Source organism: Chelmon rostratus, chromosome 6 (genome assembly GCF_017976325.1).
Source record: "Chelmon rostratus isolate fCheRos1 chromosome 6, fCheRos1.pri, whole genome shotgun sequence".
Classification (NCBI taxonomy): Eukaryota; Metazoa; Chordata; class Actinopteri; order Chaetodontiformes; family Chaetodontidae; genus Chelmon; species Chelmon rostratus.
The window spans coordinates 2,513,458-2,525,901 of record NC_055663.1 but is presented as its reverse complement, the minus strand read 5'-3'; the positions used below and the strand labels follow the sequence as shown (position 1 = coordinate 2,525,901).

Genomic DNA, 12,444 nt, shown 5'->3' with positions numbered 1-12,444 from the left:
AAAACATAGGCATTTTGAGTGTGTTACAGTGCTTCCTATGCAGAAAATCACTTCCTGCCCTCCATTTGCAGTTTGCACCACAACAAAACAGTGATGTGATGTCATATGCAAACAACCCATTTGACGAAACTTCGTCCCAATGTGACAATATAAAATGCTGGGTACACAAGTGTCCAGTACTTCAAACAATTCTGGGAGTATTATGGTTTTGTGTGGTGTTGGGGGGACATGTTGTCAGTGGCACAATGTGGAAATTTATATACATTCAACAAATTTTGTTCATGCAAAGTTCATCTGACTATTTGAGATGGAACTGATGATTCACTTACCACTTCTTTCACAACATCAATGAGAACCTCAACATTCCATGTGTGTGCCTGCGAGCCATCATTCTTATCTTTACCATCGCTCCAGATGCCACTTCCTGGAGCAGAGATGGACTGTAAGAGAAAACATAAAATAACAGAAAATTTAAGTTCTGACGTAGTGAAATGTTAAGAACCCAGAAGCCTGCACACTCAAAACAGCATCAACCATATATTTATATATCAAAATTATCGCATTAAATGACTGCGACATGACATAAGGAGTGACTCCTTTCATATGACTAAGTCATTAATAAACTAATTTTCCATCTTTATGGAGCATTTTAGTCTAATTGAGGTCACGAAGATGACAGACACTGTGAATCGTGAGTTATGCATTTGCTCAACGCATGTGGTTTTAAATAAGGACATCCACAACTTTATTTGAAGGGCCCAATGGCCACTTCAAGACAGGGCATGCCGAACTGACAGTATTGTAGAAGAGACACTATGTCCACACCCGGAGTATCCACGGGTATAATCCCTGCCCTGCAATGTTATGATTTTACAGACCAAACATTCACTGAATGTGTAAGTCTTAGCTGCTCTTCTCAATCTTCATATGAAGTTATTCCAAGCTAAAAGCTCTGACTAATCCACTGTAGAAGAAAGACAAAATTAACCCAGCAGATCCAGGTGACACAAAAATCACTGAAAGTCTGTCGATCCTACACCTTTCTAAATCTGTGGGTATTCTTCCATGAAAATAACCTAAAAATAAAACCCAGACTAAGCAAGCCTAGTTTCACCACTCTCACCCCTTTTTGTTACCAGTAAGTCTGTATGGACCTAAATGGACTACAACTGGGGGGTGGGCGGGGGGGTGTACATAGATTGTTTATATTGTAAATATGAGCAGTTTTGAAGGCTTCATTGCCTCATTTGAGAGCCTCATATTATGCAGAGCGGGCTTGGTGTGTGGGAATCACCTGTCACCCTGTGGGTTAAATTTGAGTACTCAAGTGATGAAACCGGTCACTTTTTAAAATAAAAGATTGTTCAGACTCAGACAAGACTCAAATGAAACAAAAATAATTGATTATTTCTTGTGCGGCCCGGTACCACTTGAACCACGGACCGGTACCGGTTGGGGACCACTGCAGTAAACTAAACAAAAACAGTCAAAGAGACCTTGGACTTCTGAATTGAATTATCCTTTGCATAAACAACTCACCTGGAGTGCGATGCCATCAGTTAGGCCAGAGTGGGTACGAGCCATCATGCCCAGAACCCTGGCTACCTGGCTGGCCGTCACCTCTCTCACCCCATACTGGAGGATTATGTTTCTGCACTCATCTAGACTGGAAAGACAGACAGCGCAAACAGGTCAGTGTTGACTATGATCAATCGTGTTCAATAACAATCACATTGAAATTGTATTAGTGATAGCTCAGTCAAAAAACGAATCAACTAGGAACACACCGTGCTTTCAGCACTAATATTGTGCCCATTTTAACACATCTGTTGTTACAAAACATGTTACGACCACACCTCCAGTTAAACTGCAAAAATGTGTTGTGTCTGTGAGATCAGTGTCTCAGTCAACTACTATGCAGGCATTAGCACCTTGGTAACCAGTTCTGCAAAGTCTGCATGTACCTTAAGTGGTCTCTGAAATGATTACACTGTTTTCAATAGGTTTATATTAAAAAGGGTTGCATTATTTTAAAAAATATATTTGAATGTTGAATGTCTTAGTTGTGTATGTAGCTTAAAACAATTTAAACATAAATTCACCTTGCACAGAAGCCATAGCCTACTTCTTGCATGAATTCTGCAAGAGAACTCTCCATCATGGTCTTAGCTAACTCCCCCGAGTCTGGCAGAATCCTGTCCATGAGAATGTCCCGTTTTTCAGGGTACAGCAGTGGTGCGAGCACCACAGGGCAGCGCTCCTGCGGGAAATCTGAAATACAACACACAATTAAATTAACAAATGTGGCACAAGATTGTAGCTGTTCTATTTAGTCTGGCAACGCCTCATACGTTCAACTGTAGGTATCTGAATGCTTCTGTATATGACACAGATGGTCGCACCAAATTTGTGTTTATCCCCCATACCTCGGCAAAGTGTCTTCAGGAAGGCGTCGATCTGTTCTTGCCCTACCCCACTGGCTCCCTTCTGGCCAAACAGTAGATGGGAGAGCAGTAGGTGCAAGACCTCTATGGCAATGTCTTGGAAGCCACCTTCCTGGTTTCCTCCGAGATCTGCGTCAACGTATGACCGCAGGAGGTCTGGAAGTTTTTGCTTGATGAACTGTGCAGCTAAGAAACAGACAAAAACAACTAGTTAAGAAACAACACACATGCTTATCTATACTTTTCTGTACTGATAAGCCACAATAAAAACACAATATCATAATTTTAGTGGAGTGGTCAACCATAAAAATCTCTTTTCAAACCAGTTCATACTTTACTGTCTCTCCCGTCATAATGTCTTGTGAAAATAATTCCTGAGTTAGATGTGAAAATATTAAATATCCCGTGCCCACGTGCTGTTCCCTTCTGAGTTTATGTCAACTACATATATCCAACATCTGTTGGAACACTGAGAGGACTAACCATGAAGGTTTTGGTGAGTTTTATTTTGTTTTTGTCATGTTTGAATGAAGTGTGTTTTACAACGTTTCTATGAATGGAGTTTCGTGGCTTTGACGAGGGCCACATAACGGGTGTTTCTGGTTAAACAAAATGGATCTTACTCTTGAACAAGAAGGTATCTCTGTAGGCATAAACACTTTCAGTGGACGTACACTGACAGTACACAAACACCTGGAGGGATTAAATTGCAGGGCATTACATGGCTGCCAGCTGTTGTGTTCTCATTCAATACTGACAATACAGAAACAATTATTGTCCCATTAGTCACTTGGTCACAAAAACATGGGAAAAGAGGGTCCATGATCAGATAATATTTGACAAGAATTCCTCCCGTTTGTCCAGGACACTGAAGTCTTCCAGGATGTGTGGTCCTGTGCAGCTGTACACACAACGTCACTTTCGCTAATTGAAATTGAAATGTACGTCCAGCTGAAATGAGCACATAATCCAACATGGTAGAGGACATTATTTTGTTTTTTGTAATGTGAAGGTATGTAGATCTCTAAAAAACATTTATGTTGAAATAATAAATAATTAGAATGTCTCTTGTTGTATTGGTTTCCTCTCTTATGGAGGTAATGTGCAAAAATAAGATATTTGAATGACTCCAACCGATGTGGTTATTTTTGAGGGAATATTTAAACATTTTTGGCCAATGACTCCTCCTTTGTAAAGGAGAATGCCAAGTATTCTATTTGAAATGCAATTAACCACAAAACTTAGCATACCAATAAGTAATAATTTTCTCAGCTTCACTTTTGTCACTAACACACTATTGGCCTGTATAGACACTGTGTTTGTCCAGGTTATATCTATGACCAAAAAAAAAAAATTAATAGAGATATAAAAAAGATCTGGTGGTATGTATGAAATTCAAAACTTTATAACCTTGCAAACAGTCTAATGCAAAATCCGACATGGATTTACCATATCATTCACCACTTTTCTGTGGGTGATGCCTTGTATTACTTTAAGTTCACTTGTTCATTGTAGAAATTTATGAATTGGTTGCTTCTTGACAAGTTGCATAGTTCTACCCCCTGCCCCCCAAATGAATGTATGGATGTTTTTACAACTCTTTGACAGCCCTAGTTTCAGATCTTGTTTGCGACAGGTTTAAATATGTCAGGCTCCAATTAGAATTACTTACCAAAACCGCGAAGGTCTGCGTTGCAGGAGTTGAGCAAAGCAAGACCAAATATAACCTGGGAAATAAATGAACAAAATAAAATGACAAATGTCTGACCCTTGTGTGACAGTCTATGCTTTATGAGTGGCAATTGTAAATCATGTGCTGTATATGCATGGTTCAGATGGCTAATAAATTCCACTGCACAGCTGGCTTACCTCTTGGACCTTGCTGAGCTTAAGAACTTTACTCAGTTGAGTGAACAGGTGGGCTGATGGCTTCAAACTCTGAAAGACAGTTTCAACTTCAAAGCACCTTCATAAAGATTATATAGAATTTTTCTATTCATACACATCTGCAAACTGCCTCTACATGCATGAGTGTCTTAAGTTTATGCCTAAATAATATATGATGTTTCAACTGAAATTGATCTGGCTAATTGTGACCTGTAACTATTGTATTAACTAAGACTCTATATGCACTTGTAAACTATACTTCCTTTCTTGCTTTAGTAGTTCGTCTTCACTTAACTCAGAATTTTTCTATCAATAAGGATTTTATACATTCAGGCCACCCCAGCAATAATACCAAAAATATGGCATCTGCTCCTTACCTTCTGGTAGTGTAGGGGATTGTCAATGGCGTAACACAGAGTTGAGATAAAGTTTGGCTTTGATATCAGCGACACACACTCCTGGATCAGAAACTGTGTCTTGAACAAGATGAGAAGAAAAGCGTAAAGAGAACAGAGGCAGGTGAAGAACAACAAAGACGTAAACATTAGGCACACGTCTACTCAACCATGAACACTGTTTCCCCTAGGTTGACTACTTTTAACATAGTGGTGCACAATCCTTTAGCTTCTGCCAGCATTTACTAAAAGCATTTAAGGACTGTGAAATGAGATTGGGATACTCTGTGTGTGACCAGAGTTAATACTGATGCAATAATAATCACACTGAAACCATGTTAACTGTATGTGCACAGTAATAAATTGCAAGCTAGCTAGCAAGTCAGCTTAACACTAAGTGAGGCTAATTTCCAAACAGGCAAATTACTGAAGCAAGTCTTTACCGACATTACAGTGGTACAATAAATACACTTAATATCGGCTAAACTGTGTAACATCATGAAATACAAAGCAAATCAAATGGACTGTATGGTAAATGGACTGTAGTTATATAGCGTTTTTCTAGCCCGACAACCATTCAACGCGATTTTATAACACAAGCCTGCATTGACCCATTCATACAATGGTAGCTCCTCCACCTGCTCATTGCGAGTATTACCACCCTCAGACACCCATGCACAGCATCAGGAGCAATTTGGGGTTCAGTATCTTGCACAAAATGCAAAGTAGGCTGCTGAGGCAAGGTAGATCGAACCACCGACCTTCTGATTGGTGGATCACAGCTCTACCTCCTGAGCCACAGTCGCCAAAAAAGTTAATGTGCTATATGAACCTTAAAGCAGCGGTCCCCAACCTTTTTATCACTGCAGGCCGGTCAACGCTTGACAATTTTCCCTTTATATTGTCAATATAATAATAAACGTAAATCCACTGTGTACTCCTACGCAAATTTATCTTTATCAGAAGCTTCCTCGTTACATTGAGCACAACATAACATGAGTATAACATCAGTCTCTGGTAACATCCTCTCTGCCCCCCAAATAAATATTAAAAATTCACATGGAAAAATAAATAAATGACAAGAACCAGTAATTCCACATTTCTTTCTCTTTTATCTAAATATACCTACACAACAATTTTTTTATTATACATCCAAGTGGGAAGCAGTTTTGAAGGCTTCATTGCCTAATTTGACAGCCAGTCGCCGCATAGAGCAAGCAAGAGTGGGCTTGGTGTGTGGGAATCACCTGTCGCGACAAATCCATATTTCAAGTAGGACTCCTGCTATTGTCTGTTAAAAACTTTCATTTTCTTGGAAGTCGCAAACTCTTTGTCTGTCTCTTCACTGGGCCTTTTCCCCAATTAAAAAGAAACTTTTCAAAAGATGCCTGTTTTTTACTCATTTTGATAGCTTGCGGGTTAAATTTGAGCGCTCAAGTGACCGAGATAATCTGGTCATTTTTCAAGGGTTAGGGTTAAGATTTTTCAAAATAAAAGCTCATTCAGACTCAGATAATAAATAAAACAGAAATTATTATTTCTTGTGTGACCCGGTACCAATTGATGCACGGACCCCTACCTATCCGTGGCCCGGGGGTTGGGGACAACTGCCTCAAAGCATTTAAATTAGGATCTACATCAGTGACAAGCTAGTTTCCAAAAAAGTTGGGACACTGTAAAATGTAGATAGAAACAGAATTTGATGATTTGCAAAACATCGAAATCACATATTTCATTGAAAATAGCACAAAGACAACATATCATATGTTGAAACTGAGAAATTGTTTTTTGAAAATTATATCCTCATTTAGAATTTGATGACAGCAACACATTTCTAAAAAAGTTGGGACAGGGTCATGTTTACCACTGTTGCATCACCTCTTCTTTTAACAACACCCTGTTAGTGTTTGGAAACTGAGGTGACCAGTTGCTATAATTTTGAGCGTGAAATGTTTTCCCATTCTTACTTGATGTACGATTTCAGCTGCTCAACAGTTTGTGGTCTCCATTGTTGCATTTCATGTTTCATAATACACCAAATATTTTCAATGGGTGACAAGTTGGGACAGCAGGCGGGCCAGTTTGCACCCGAACTCTTGACTACGGAGCCATGCTGTTGTAAAACGTGCAGAAGAAACACACACACAAAAAAATAAAAATAAAAAATAAACACACTGAAACAAAGAAAATGGTCAGTGCTGCTGTAACCAGCTCTCACTCTTGTAGCACCATATTCCAGCAGTGTCTCAGAGTGCTCCCCATCTTTACTTGAGAAAGACTCATCCTCTCTGGGATGCTCTTGTTATACCTAATCATGTCAATACCTTTTTGCCAATTAATTATTTTTAAATTTAAAATAAATTATTTTTGCCACCGTCCCAACTTTTTTCAAACGTGTTCCTGGCATCAAATTGTTAATGATATAATTTTCAAAAAACAATTAAACAAGTTTCACCATTTGATAAATTGTCTTTGTGCTACTTTTTTTAAAATTTGGGTTTTCAATGTTTTCCAAATCATCAAATGTCTGTTTTTATTTCTGTTTTACACAGCATCCAATTGTTTTTGGAAACAGGGTTGTAATGGAAAACAGAATTTGGGAACATATAAAAAATAATTTAATTGACTTCATAGGGACCAACACAAATACCAACAGCTGACATTTAAAAAAATTTCACAGTTTAAAAGGGCACAATGTGCGCTGAAATAGAAGGAAATCACTTGATTGTTGTGCGTTGTGAATGTTCAACTATCAGACCTTGTCTGCGACCTGCATTTTCATAAAATGGTGAATGTTTTTCCTCTTTTATAGCACTACTGTAGCTGGATTAATGAGGAATATGGAATTTAGTCAAGCTCAGTGCTTAACGAGTCAGTAAGTGAATGTCAAACTGTACAAGTTTGTACAAGTACAAAACATATCGTACACTAAAGGAAAATGTGTCGCTTTGAATAATTAGGGAAAAAAAACAACCAAACAAACTTTGCCTATATGGCAGGTGCTGGTGCATTAACTCACAGGCATCATGTAATCTATCAGTACTGAAGGTAAGGAGGCTTTTTGTTTTTAGTCCATGTTTTGCTTGTGCCTTCATGGCCTGGGACAGTTCTGGATGAAATATCAAATATTCTCAGGAGAAATTAGAGCTTCTTAATTTATTGCAGGTCTCATTTTTATTTCTGTCAGCCCTTATTATTTATTTCATCATCCACACCTACTTGATACCTATAACAAAACTTCCTGAGTTTAAGCAATGGTTGAGACTGTTGAAAACAAAGAGGTGCTGAAAAACAGTGTCCAGAAAACAGTGCTCATTTCTAAATGCTTGAACATCTGGTTGCATGCATAACCCAGGAAATTGGAAACCCCTAAAATAAATCCAAAATATCAAGGTGTTTCTAATCAAAAATTACCTGGTGAAAGTCCTTGCCACTGCTTTTACCATCGCCACTGAAATCCACATGGGAGAAGAGACAGCGTAGTAGATGCCTGTCTGCCTCAGGACCGTGACGATTAACAATCTGGGAGAGCACAAGGAAAACATCAGCACATTATGTGGACACAATGAGACATTTTAAGACACTTCACATAACTGTAAGGTCTCTGTTGACAGATGTTTTATAAAAAAAAAGTGCCTGATGTGTTTGCTACCACTTACATGCTGTATTTCTTGCTGGCTGGCTCGGTAATTTTTCTTGGTTAAATTGTCCACCAGATAGCTGATTTGAGACAAAGCCAGCGAGAGCGAGTCAAGATTCATTGCTGGTTGGGGCGGAAGCAGGCGGCCGAGCACGGCGCAAAATCACCATTATTCCCCTTTAGTCACTTCAGTGATAGGTTACTTCTGCTCCCCCCCCCCAAAAGGTGTGAAAAATGTTGGCTTCCAAATGAGTTTTTCCGATCAGTGGCTCCCGCTGCTAGGTAGAGTCCTTCAGTTTAAAATCAAGCTCAGCATCTGTAAGGAAGAACAACAAAGTAATTTTAAATGCGCAGAAAATGTTCTGCAATAGAACCAAACCAAACCAAACAAAAGAAGGGATCCTTTATAAGCTGCACTAAACTTGGAGTGCTGTAGTTTTACTTTCACACAGGACAATATTCACAATCCAATGACAACAAAAAATTTTGTGACAGGCTTTAAGGCCTGTGTGCATAACACACCCAGATGTGCAGTGAATTCTATTTTAAGGTCTGATGTCTGAGTGTTTGTTTGCTACTTAATTCCCAAACTATGGCCAATAGGAGTTAAAACTATGTAAGCTATCTTCGCAGAGATGCTATACTGTTAAACAAACAGTAGCTTGTACTAGGCCTCGACTGTACTCAACAGTCGAGCACACAGATTCAAAGCTAGTTAAGGTGCACACTGAAGTAACCAACTACTGCGTTTACAATAATTCACAATAACGCCTCTAACAAGACAACTTTAACAACCAACACAAACGTACGTAGCATTACAAGCACGTAACCAGGAATTTCTAGTGGGTAATGGACAGAGATACTTAGATTCACTGACTCAAACAAAGAGCAAGCTAATGTAAGTTAGCAAATCCTGACAACTAAAGCTACACGCAAGTTAAACATGTCACTGAAAGGAATCATAATTTGGTGAGACATGTTAATGATGAGTGGTGGTCAGTTACGCTAGTTAATGGGTTTAAAACAACTGGGGACCTCACTCCTGTAACAAGTGAGGCAACCTTGCTCCGTAAGTTAAAATCACCATGACGCTGGTAAACACTTGGTAGGCAGAAGTTTCGGTTAACGTTAGCCAACATGTTACCGAATATTTTATCAAGCGTCAAACTTAACCATGTTATTTGTAATACACCACCGCTTACCAAGTCATACTTTCGGATTCAATTCCTTATGGATCACTTTACTAATGAGCATAACCTACCTGTGGTCTATATCTACGTTAACATTAACCTTTGCGAAATATTACCAATTCCCTGTCGGCTACGGGCCAATGCTATCACATTAGCATTTACGTGAAGCTAACATTTGCAACATGAGCCCGTTTCAAGCGCGTGTGTAAATAGGCAAAACCATTTTCTTTTACAAATTTTAATGGACTTATTAACTACGTATCCGGTTAATAGGGCTTCGAAACCGTTACACGAGCCTTAGTCCGGAGCTTGAAGGCCGCGAGTATTGCGGATGGATTTTGCGCGATCGTGCCAGCTAACGTTAGCATTAACCTTGTTACCGTTAGCTTATTCGTACGGGCTCCGACTAATCTATGGAATCGCTAACGTTGTCGCTAGTTGCAAACACTAACTATCTTGTAAATACATGTAATCGTAACAGCTAGCCAATGTCAATCTCTTGTCTATTAACAATTTCACCAATATAGTTATAGAGAACTACCTATGACTCACGAGAAACGTTGCTGAATGAAGGAATTGTTACTCTCTTGATGATACAATATGACAGCTGCTTTTCAGCTAATACACCTTCACCGCGGTGGTGGCTAAAGTCCATTCTCCGTATTAACGTCTTTAATTGTGTATTCTATGTAAATCTGTCGTCAGCTGTTTCCCAAATATAGTATAAATCTCACCGTGCTCCCAAAAAAGTAATTCAGATGTTCATGCCTTCTTGTTTCCCTCAACCAACTTATCGAAATGGAAGGGCCGCTGTGCCTCCAGTTCAGTTTGATTTTCAAAATAAAATGGCGACTGTCACCGCCGTAGCGCGCTCACGAGACGGGTGCGTGAGCTTATCCGCGCGACACAAACGCAAGGTGCCCCCCAGTGGACACCTGGTCTGTACTGGCTGCCATGCAGTCATTCCATTAATATATTCTATTCAGTTTATGTGGAAAATGACTCACGCCTTTGCTGTTTTTTGTCATGAACACAAGATGAACGGGTCTTTTGGTGTCACTCTGTTTGGAAACCGGATCGACAAAAATGGAAAACACAAGAGAATCGCGGTATTCTTCGAGTTATGTATGAATGGACAGAAATATGCTACATCCAACTGAATTTTTATCTTTTATTCTTATCAAGTCTAAACTAAGGGATTGAATACCTTTACAGGAGGATGACTGAGCCTGTCAAAACAGTTTAATGCTATATTTTAGCATTTGGCACTGAATGTAGTTGTATGTAGGGTATGGGATTTGAAAGAAATGGGGGGAGCAGGAATGGTCTAATGACAGACACTAGCCTATTGAATTGCTACATGGGAAGTTTTAAATCCAGTGTTTTTGGAGCTTGATGTATAACTATCGACCAAAATCAGGTTGCTTGGATTCTGACCATAATCTGTCTTTTGCAAGTCCCACAAATTTATGTAAGAGCAATACTAATTAACTTGGTGGAACACCCCTTTAACTGTTGAACAAATGTTTTTATTAATGAAGGCTCTTTAGGCATTCACATGATTTAGGGGCGATTGTTAAAGACAATACAATTAATTAGATACAGATACAGTTTAAATGACAAATTAGGAACTATTAAAAGCCAGAATCTTGACATTCAAACACGGTAAAGCTATTCTGCTGTCTTAAATGTTGCATGCATTCATTGAAATGCACATTATACACAGACAATAAACAGACCCTGACATCCTACCTCAGTTGTTTACATCAGTTCCTCTCAAACAAAACACAAAAAGGACCCTTATGATATTGGAGGTGTGAACACTGTAGTGTTGGCATTTTCCTATGTGCCCTAACTGCCCCAATCAATAGCAAGAGTGAGAGAGCAGGATCTGACACAAACCTTAAAATTGTCCAGGTGGCCAAAATTGCTGTGGCTGGCAGAAACTATCCCTTTCCTTTACACAAAATGTTGCACACTCACATCGAGCTCAGGCAAACTGGAAAATTCCCTTTTTACAAATCACACATCTCCCTCATTAATTATGAGAGTACTTGTATTTAGTACTTGTATTGTCAAATGGTCCCAGCTTTCTTTTTGGAAATAGGACTGTGTTCTTTACTGGTGTCTGCAAGAGGATGATACCCATGTACCCAGATATTGCAGCACAGTTGTATCTATGAGCAGACCTCAAAGATGCTGCACTTTCCCCAGAAAAAATGGGCTATAAGTATGTTTTTGAAAATGAAAAAAAAAAACAAGCACATTGACAGCAAGACGGGGCAACAGAGGTCTCAAGATGGAATCAAACCAGTGATGCTGTTATATGGTATGTGTCTTCAGCCCTAGGCTTCCCAGTGCACAACAGAAGGATGTCAAACTAATCATAAACCATTACCCAAACCTTAGCCATACTAAATGGGGCACATGAGCTACAACCAGAGAACTGTAGTTCTGAGTAGTTTTGAAAGAGTCAGTCTTGATCTAACTTCGCAATTACCTAACATCAGATGCAAGGTAAGGTCAGCACTTCATCACTGTCCAGTCATCAACAAGGTGATGATGAAGAGCTTGCTTCCACCGTAAATAATACTTTTTCAAAGATAAATCTCATGGACACATATTTCAAAAATCATAAAACTAAATGGCAACATACCATTAAAGGTAACTGAGAGTTTGTTTTGGGTGAAATAAATCTCTAAGGGCAAGTGCAGATGGGTGACAGATAATGTAGATAAGATAAGATAAGATACGATAAGATAAGATAAGACTTTACTGATCCCATCCTGGGAAAATCACTTGTTGCAACAACAAGAATAAAAAGCAGAGGTAGAAAAAAAGAATGAGAAGTCAATCAAATAGACGATAAAAACATGCAAAATAAAATC

General features: G+C 39.0%; 1 protein-coding gene across 12 annotated transcripts in view; it reads right to left on the bottom strand.

Annotated features, from left to right (window-relative positions):
• cnot1 (CCR4-NOT transcription complex, subunit 1) overlaps nt 1-10,407 on the bottom strand; it is a 29,060-nt gene extending 18,653 nt beyond the window's left edge. For 10 of the 12 annotated variants that reach the window (XM_041938288.1, XM_041938293.1, XM_041938295.1 and 7 more), the window contains exons 1-10: nt 10,291-10,407; nt 8,386-8,682; nt 8,141-8,248; nt 4,709-4,807; nt 4,314-4,382; nt 4,117-4,171; nt 2,427-2,630; nt 2,103-2,271; nt 1,540-1,666; nt 330-440 (exon numbers count right to left, since the gene is read on the bottom strand). In XM_041938288.1, coding sequence (XP_041794222.1) covers nt 330-440; nt 1,540-1,666; nt 2,103-2,271; nt 2,427-2,630; nt 4,117-4,171; nt 4,314-4,382; nt 4,709-4,807; nt 8,141-8,248; nt 8,386-8,487 — 1,044 coding nt within the window. In that variant the 5' untranslated portion in view covers nt 8,488-8,682; nt 10,291-10,407. The remainder of the gene's footprint in view (nt 1-329; nt 441-1,539; nt 1,667-2,102; nt 2,272-2,426; nt 2,631-4,116; nt 4,172-4,313; nt 4,383-4,708; nt 4,808-8,140; nt 8,249-8,385; nt 8,683-10,290) is intronic. The other 2 variants (XM_041938289.1, XM_041938299.1) reach the window with 1 other exon arrangement.
• Nucleotides 10,408-12,444: the final 2,037 nt, after the last annotated feature.